Source organism: Chiloscyllium plagiosum, unplaced genomic scaffold, assembly GCF_037043375.1.
Source record: "Chiloscyllium plagiosum isolate Xiang-an unplaced genomic scaffold, Cpla_swu_hap1 HiC_scaffold_37, whole genome shotgun sequence".
NCBI classification, from domain to species: domain Eukaryota; kingdom Metazoa; phylum Chordata; class Chondrichthyes; order Orectolobiformes; family Hemiscylliidae; genus Chiloscyllium; species Chiloscyllium plagiosum.
The window spans coordinates 73,538-82,944 of NW_028270175.1; the positions used below are offsets into that span (position 1 = coordinate 73,538).

The 9,407-nt window shown below is 42.6% G+C and overlaps 1 protein-coding gene across 2 annotated transcripts in view; it reads left to right on the forward strand.

Annotated features, from left to right (window-relative positions):
- Window positions 1-8,776, forward strand: part of ubxn10 (UBX domain protein 10) — a 34,538-nt gene extending 25,762 nt beyond the window's left edge. For both annotated transcript variants that reach the window (XM_043676362.2, XM_043676361.2), the window contains exon 2: window positions 7,757-8,776. In XM_043676362.2, the coding sequence (XP_043532297.1) occupies window positions 7,772-8,575 (804 nt within the window). In that variant the 5' untranslated portion in view covers window positions 7,757-7,771 and the 3' untranslated portion in view covers window positions 8,576-8,776. The remainder of the gene's footprint in view (window positions 1-7,756) is intronic.
- The last annotated feature ends 631 nt before the right edge of the window (window positions 8,777-9,407 follow it).

Below are 9,407 nucleotides of genomic sequence, written 5' to 3' on the forward strand. Positions count from 1 at the left end.
ATGCTGGGAGGTTAGAGTATATTTAGGCCATGACCGGCCTCTTGAAGCACTTTATGATTATGGGGTCAGAGTCAATGGACGGTAGTCATTAAGACCATAAGACATAGAAGCATAATTTCGGCCAATCAGCCCATTGAGTCTGCTCCGCTATTCAATCATGGCCAATAAATTTCTCAACCCCATTCTCCTGCTTTCTCCCCATAACCCTTGATCACCTTGATTAAGGCATGTTGCATGTCTTTCTTTGGTACTGGGATAATACCACCAGGTCATCACCTTCCCTTCCGAAGAAATATGCAATTGTTTTATTTTTCTCCAGGTACAAGATAGAAACAGGCAATTTGGAACATGTTGCTATAAATGGTAATGAGAATCATTCATGTAGTGTAGCTCTAGAGTCACATAGACCAGCATTGCTTCCCATTCCTGACAGTTATTAGTAAACTAGTCACATTTGTGATAATTCAGTGACTTTCACGGTTATTTTTATTCCAATTCATAAATCACTATGTTAAAATTGAAGCTCTAAGTTGCTTGTCCAAAATCATACTAAATTCTAACCACATACTATACAATAACCTAACAGATATTTCACTTAATCTTTGGGTGTGAGGTTTCTTGGGGTTACCAGAAACAACAACAGAGATTGCTAGAAAAGCTCAGTAGTTCTGGTAGCATCTGTGGAGAGAAAGCAGAATTTATGTTTCGGGTCCAATGATCCATCTTCAGATCTGGAAGAGTTTTGGGCTCTAGAAGTTTATAGAGATAGGGAAGGATCATGAAAAAATATTTACATTCCTGTTTCAAATTTAAAATTGAGGCTTTGCTTAACTCTGAGCCAGTGTGTACATTAGCTGGGAAAGAGTGATGATTCAATAAAATTTAGTGAGAGTTTGGATATTGAGGTCAGAGGTTTGGATGAGCTTTATTTTGTTGACGGTGGAAGTTAGGATGCTGACCAGGAGTTCATTGGAATTATCAAAATAAGAAGTGTGGATGATTGTCTCAGGAGTTGATTAGCTGAGGCAGAGTTGGAGCCACACAACGTTAGCAAGGTGGAAATAAGCAGATTTAGTAATGACAGAGAGGTGGTTAGAAGCTCATTGCAAGATCAAGTATGACACAAACATTGAAACTGTTTAGTCTCAATAATGAGTACTTTATAGCTAGAAATGCTAGTCTTCAAATATGAATTACGAATTTCAATTTAACAATTTCAGAACATTAATATCCCTGTATAAAAGAGTCAATATTTTAAACATAATTGATTTGAATTAAGTACATTGCAATCATAGAATTATAGAATGGTTCAGCAAAAATGGAGACCATTAAGCCCATCAAATCTTTGCCTCTATTTGCAAAACTTCTTTTGATGGAATTCCATCTTTTTTTATCTAGTGCTGCCAGTTTCAAAAGCTTTTGATTGAACACCCCTAGGTCTCTTTGTTCTTACTTCCCTTTAAAATGATATGCAATATAACATGGTAAATTCTAAGTCCATAAGACATAGGAGCAGAAATTAAGCCATTCATCCCACTGAGTCTGCTCTGCCATTCAATCGTGGCTATAAGTTTCTCATCCCCATTCTCCTGCTTTCTCACCATAACCTTTGATCCCCATGATACTCAAGAACCTACCTATCTCAGTCTTAAATATACTCAATGACCTGGCCTCCACAGCCTTCTGTGGCAATGAATTCCACAGATTCACCAGTCTCTGGCTGAAGAAGATCTAAAAGGTCTTCCATTTACTCTAAGGCTATGCCCTGGATCCTAGTCTCTTCTAACAATGGAAACATCTTCCTAACATCTACTATGTCCAGGTCATTCAATACTCTAAGTTTCAGTTAGATCCTCCCTCATCCTTCTCAACTCCATTGAGTATAAACCCAATGTTTCTCATATGTTAAGCTTTTTGGAGTGCAGTGGTAATTTGGCGCACTGACCTCTACACCACTAAAGCCAGGCACCAACCCATGGACACTTCCTCCTACTGCCCCCCTCAACCATGACCTCACCTCCTATCACCAAACCATCAACACCCAGACCATTCATAACCTCATCACCTCTGAGGATCTCCCATCCACAGACTCTAACCTCATAGTCCGGGAACCCCGCACTACCTGATTCTATCTCCTACCCAAAATCCACAAACCTGACTGACCCATTGTCTCAGCCTACTCCTGCCCTATCAAACTCATCTCTGCGTACTTTGACATTTCTTGTCCTCTTAGTCCATGAACTCCCAACCTACATTCGGGACACCACCCAAGCCCTCCATCCCCTTCATGATTTTTGTTTCTCCAGCCCCCAATGCCTTTTCTTCACCATGGACATCTTGTCCCTGTACATGTCTATCTGCCATGATGAAGGCATCCAAGCCATCCATTTCTTCCTCTCCTGCTGACCCAACCAGTACCCTTCCACTGACACGCTCATTCGACTGGCTGAACTGGTCCTCACCCTCAACAACTTCTCCTTCCAATCCACCCACTACCTCCAGACCAAAAGGGTAGCCGTGGGCACTTGCTTAGGCCCCAGAAATGCCTGCTTCTTCGTCAGGTACATGGAACAGTTCATCTTCCACAACGACACCAGTACCATTTCCCACCTTTTCCTCTGCTACATCAATGATTGTATCAGTGCTACCTCATGCTCCCAAAAGGAAGTTGAACAGTTCATCAACTTCACTAACACTTTCTACCCCAACTTCAACTGAGCCATCTCAGACACCTTCCTAGACCTCTCCATCTCCATTTCCAGCGACTGACTCAACATGGACATTCACTACAAATCCACAGACTCCCACAGATACCTGGACTACACCTCCTCCCACCCCCACCCCCGTAAAGACACTATCCTTTATTCCCAATTCCTCCACCTCCAATGCATCTGCTCCCAGGAGGAATGGTTCCACCATAGAACATTCCAGATGGCCTCCTTCTTCAAAGACTGCATCTCCAGCCTCACCTCCATACAAGGCCCCAAAGAATCCTTCCACATCCGTCAGAAATTTACCTGTACTTCCACAAACATTATCTACTGCCTCCATTGCACTCGATGTGATCTCCTCGGTATTGGGGAGACAGGACGCTAATTTGTGGATCATCTTAGAGAACATCTCTGGGACTCCTGCACTAACCAACCCCACCGCCCTGTAGCTAACGCATTAACTCCCCTTTCCACTCTGCCAAGGACATGCAGGTCCTGGGCCTTCTCCATTGCCAAACCCTAACCACCCGCTGCCTGGAGAAAGAACATCTCATCTTCCACCTTGGGACCCTCCAACCACACTAGATCAATGTGGATTTCACCAGTTTCCCCATTTCCCCTCCCTTACCTTATCTCAGTCCCAACCTTCCAACTCGGCACCGCCCTTTTGAATGGTCCTACTTGTCCATCTTCCTTCCCACCTATCTGCTCCAACCTCCTTTCTGACCTATCATTTTCAGCCCCACCCCTCTCCCCTTTTTCACAGCTACCTTCCCCTTAGCCCCACCTTCTCCCATTTATCTCTCAGCTCTCTTGGCTCCTATAACTCATCCCTGATGAGGGGCTTATGCCCGAAACATTGTTTCTCCTGCTACTCGGAAGCTGCCTGACCAGCTGTGCTTTTCCAGCACCACACTGTTCCACTCTGACACCATGTACCCTTATCTTACGCAGTAGCCTCCTGTGCAGCACCTTGTCAAAGGCCTTCTTGAAGTCCAGGTAGGTAACATCCATTAGCTCTCCTGAGTGAACCTGCTTGTTATTTCCTCAATGACTTCTAACAGATTCATAAGGCATGACCTTTCCTTGATGAAACCAAGCTGACTTTGCCCTATTTTACCATACACTTCCAAGTATTCAGAAATCTCATCCTTCACAATGGATTCCAGGATCTTACCCATGACCAAGATTAGGCTAATCAGTTTGTAGTTTTCTGTCTTTTGTCTTACTCCCTTTTTAAACAGGGATGTCACTTTAGCAATCTTCCAGACCTCTGGGACCCCTCCTGATTCTAGCAATTCCTGAAAGATCACCATTAACACCTCAGCAATCTCTTCAGCTATCTTCCTTAGAACTCTGGGGTGTAGTCCATCTGGTCCAGGTTATTTATCCATATTAAGGCCATTCAGTTTTTCTAGCACCTTCTGCTTAGTGGTAGCAACCAAATATGCTCTGCTGTCTCACTTTCTTTAATTTTGGGGATATTACCCAAATCTTCCACTGTGAAAACTGACGTGAAGAAATTATTCAGTTCCTCAGCCATTTCCTTGTTCCCCACTACTATCTGAAAAATATGTTGCTGGAAAAGTGCAGCAGGTCAGGCAGCATCCAAGGAGCAGGAGAATTGACGTTTCGGGCATAAGCCTGAAGAAGGGCTTATGCCCAAAACATCAATTCTCCTGCTCCTTGGATGCTGCCTGACCTGCTGCGCTTTTCCAGCAACACATTTTTCAGCTCTGATCTCCAGCATCTGCAGTCCTCACTTTCCCCCACTACTATCTCTCCAGTGTCATTTTCCAGTGGCCCAATGTCCACTTTTGCCTCTGTTTTGCACTTTGTATATCTAAAGAAACTCTTATAGTCTTCGTTTATTTATATTACTGGCTAGCTCACCTTCATATTTCATCTTCTCCCTCTTTTTTTTGTGCCCTCTGTTGGGTCTTTGTAAGCTTCCCAATCTTTGGTTTATCACTACCCTTTGCCACATTATATGCTTTCTCTTTTGCTTTGATGCTATCCCTGACTTCCATAGTCAGCCATGGTTGCCTCATCCTCCCTGTACCATGCTTCTTTTTCCTCAGGATGTATCTCTGCTGTATCTCCTGAATTACTCCCAGAAACTCCTGCCATTGCTGTTCCACTGTCTTTCCTGCTGGGCTACTCTCCCAGTCAACTCTATCCAGCTCCTCCCTCACGCTGCTGTAGTTGCCTTTGTTCAGCTGTAATACCGTTACCTCTGATCTATCTTCTTCCTCTCAAATTGCAGAACAAATTCAATCATATTATGATCACTGCTTCCTAAGGGTTCCTTCACCTTAAGCTTCCCTTTGAGGAAGTGACAAAGTTGATTGATGAGGGAAAGGCTGTAGATGTTATATACATGGACTTCAGTAAGGCGTTTGATAAGGTTCCCATGGTAGGCTGATGGAGAAAGTGAAGTCGCGTGGAGTCCAGGGTGTATTAGCTAGATGAATAGACAACTGGCTGAGCAACAGGAGACAGTAATAGTGGAAGGAAGTTTCTCAAAATGGAGAACTGTGACCAGTGGTGTTCCACAGGGATTTAAGCTGGGACCACTGTTGTTTATGATATACATAAATGATCTGGAGAAAGGTATAGATGGTCTGAGTAGCAAGTTTGCAGTTTACGCTAAGATTGATGGAATAGCAGATAGTGAAAGGACTGTCAGAGAATGCAGCAGAATATAGATAGATCAGAGAGTTGGGTGAAGTGGCAGATGGCATTCAATCCGGGCAAATGCGGGGCAATGCATTTTGGAAGATCCAATTCTAGAGCGAACTACACAGTAAATGAAAAGCTCTGGGGAAAATTGATGTACAGAGATATCTGGGTGTTCAGGTCCATTGTACCCTGAAGATGGCAACGCAGGTCAATAGCGTGGTCAAGAAGACATACAGCATGCTTTCCTTCACCGGACAGGATATTGAGTACAGGAGTTAGTGGATCATGTGACAGTTGTATCGCACTTTGGTTCAGCCACATTTGGAATACTGCGTACAGTTCTGGTTGCACATTACCAGAAGAATGTGGATGCTTTGGAGGGGGTGCAGAGGAGGTTCACAGGATATTGTCCGGTATGAGGGCGCTAGCTGTGAAGAGAGGTTGAGTAGATGAGGAATATTCTCATTAGAAAGATGGAGGTTGAGGGAGGACCTGATTGATGTCTACAAAATCATGAGAGATATAGACAGGATGGAGAGCAAGAAACTTTTTCCAGTTACTAGGGGTCACAGGTTCAAGGTGAGAGGGGAAAAGTTTAAGGAAAATATGCATGTAAAGTTCTTTACACATAGTGGTTGGTGCCTGGAACACATTGCTAACGGAGGTGGTCAAGGCAGGCACTTTAGCATCATTTAAGATGTATCTAGAAGATACTTGAATGGGCAGGGAGCAGAGAGATATAGATCCTCGGAAAATAGGCAACAGGTCTAGATAGAAGATCTGGATTGACAGAGGTTTGGAAGGCCAAAGCATCTGTTCCTGTGCTGTAATTTTCTTTGTTCTTATCAAGGCTGCCTCATTGCACAACACTAAATCCCAGTATTGCCTGTTCCCTAGTGAGCTCCACCACAAGCTACTCCAAAAAGCCATCTCGGGGACATTCCACATATTCCTTTTCTTGCAATTCACCACCAACCTGATTTTCCCAGTCCACCTGCATATTGAAATCCCCCATGTTCACTGTAACTTTGCCTTTCTTACACATCTTTTCTATTTCCTTATGTATCTTATGCCCAATGCCTGACTACTATTTGGAGGCCTGTACACAACTTCAACTATGGTTTTTTCACCTTTGTGGTTCCTCAATTCTACCCACACAGATTCTGCACCATCTGACCCTACTTTATTTCTTACTAGTGATTACATTTTATACCTTATTAATAAGGCAACACCCCCCTCTCCCCGCCTATCTTTTCAATGGGATGTATATCCTTGAGTATTCAGCTCCCAATCCTGATCCCCCTGCAGCCACATCTCCGTGATGCCTACCATGTCATGCCTGCCAATTTCATCTACGCCACAAGTTCATCTACGTTATTCCTTATACTGCATGCATTCAGATTTAACACCTTCAGTCCTGTATTAATTGTCCCTCTTCTCATCGTCATTCGTTTGTCGTGTGCTTGAAGTTTGATTGCTAACCCTTTCCATACACTCTGTCCTATTTGCATCTGAGCTGGAGATTTTAATAACCTCTCCTGAGTTCTGCAATCTTATCTCCTCCTTTAATTCCAGTTTTCTAATTTCCCCTATAACTGAAACTTCCCCCCCCTGCCATTTAGTTTAGAACCCTGTCTACAGCCCTATTTATGTGATTTGCTAGGACTCTGGTTCCAGCATGGAGGAGATGAAGACTGTCCCATTGGAACAGATCCCTTCTTCCCCAGTACTGCTGCCAACGTCCCATGAATTCAAACCCATTTCCCCCACACCAATCTTTGAGCCACGCATTTACCTGCTTAATCTTATTGACCCTGTGCCAACTAGCTTGTGGCTCAGGTAATAATCCAGGGATTGTTACCTTTTTGGTTCTGCTTTTTAATTTGGCTCCCAGCTGTTTATACTTCCTTTATCAGAACCTTTCCCTTGTTTTATCTATGTCATTGGTACCTACGTGGATCACGTTCACTGGATCTTTACCCTCTCAGTCCAAGTTCCTCTGCAGTCCAAATGAGATATCCCAAACCCGAGCACCAGTCTTCGGGATTCTCAATCTGATCACAGAGAACAGTATTTATGCCGTTAACTGTACTGTCCCCAATTACAACATTTCTCTTTTCTCCCCCCACTTGAATGGCTCCCTGCACTACGGTGCTGCGGTCAATTGCAGGAAGCAAAACTCATGAACCAGTTGGACACAGGCAGGGGTGGAGATTCCTGCAACTCTGCCTGCCTCACTCACAGCCACACCTTCCTACAAAAGTGTACATTTGCTTTGAATTTCATCTATGTGACGATTTAAATATTGTAAAGAATTAAATAGTTGTATTATCCATAGTATGTTCTTGTATTTTGTTTTACAGTTACCCAAGAATGAAATGGCAGCTGCGGAACCAACTAGGCCACCCTCCGGGTCCAAACGTATTTCGTCTTTTGATCTTCCTGTACACCCAATTTTAAAACCCAACACAAATACCATGAATATTCCAAGGCCTAAATCTGCCAAAGGTCGTAGTCGCCCCAGCTCTGCTTATATTCAGAGTCCAGAAACTTGTTCATATCCCATTCCAGTTCCATCTGCTTTTGGTGACCTAAGCAACAGTCCTCCATCTTCAATTTTACAACCTCCCAACAGGATTACTCAAGTGACCAACGAGGATGTTCCAAATCTTCTCCATCAAATTCCATCTCGGCCATCCTCATCCTTAAATAGGTACAGAGTTTTACCATCCATTGGAAGGAGAGAGACCAGTGACAGTGGAATAAGGACTATAGCACAACAAACCAATAAACTTAATCTGCATGCAGATCTTGAACAAAAATTAAAATCAAGCAGAGAAAAGCCACCACTCTCTAAATCTGACATTGCAACCTCAAAAACACAGGTATCTCAGAATGCATCAGTCACTTTGCCTGATGAACCATCAGAATCTGAGCCAAGATTGCGACTTGCTGTGAGATACCCATCGGGCCAGAGATTTGAACGCTGCTTCAGGCCTTCAGACACATTGCAATCAATCCTGTCTGTAGCTGAATGGAAGAGTAATAATAACTATGCTAACTCTGTGGTTGAAACCATGGACGTACCTAGGAGAAGTTTTAGTGACCTATCAAAGACACTGGAGGAATGTGGAATTCAAAATAAATCAGTTCTTTGTATCTTACAAGATGAGGGCGATTAGTACTTAACATATGTAAACTGCGTCCTTCTATTCAAGATGAAGAAGGACATAGAAACAAAGTCCAGTTTGCATTTAATTGCTAAAGATTCCTGAGCATGAACTGAATTGATAGAGCACATTCTATGATTTTAATAGTTTTTTCTCACATTTTAATGAAAAGGATGGTTAAAAGTTACATAATGAATGACTTTGCAATCTGAATCTTTTCTAGGGACTTTTCTTGGTGTACAGTGATTATGCATTCATTGAGGCAGTGAGAAATTCAATTAAAAGAAAAACTCATGGGTTGTTTACAACTTCAGATGCAGAACAAAGATTTTTCACGCAGGCTCTTGGCTGTATTTCAGTTCAAAAAGCTATCTAACTTGGCCTTCTTTATATTCAAGATGTTAAATATCTTTTCAACTGCACAGCTTTCACAGTCCTCTACAGTAAAAATAATCCAAAAATACATAACCCTTTGTGAAAAATTCTTCCTCAAACATTTTAAATGACTGTTCAGAAACAATATGCCCAGGTTGTAGATTACTCATGCTTGGAAAGATCTCACCAAGTCCCTTGTTAAGCCATCTGACAATCTTATGTTTCAATAAGACCATCTTTCAATGTTCTAAACGTCAATGAGTACAGGCTAAACTTGCCAAAACTTTCCTCATAAAACAACCCCTTCATCCTTATACCAGAGACTAAAACTGCACATAATACTCTATATTCAGCCTCACGAATGCCCTATACAGTTGCAACAAGGCTTCTCTAATACACCACCTCCTTGCAATTAAAAGCAATCTTCCATTTACCTTCCTAATTATTTGTATCTGCACGCTAACATTTT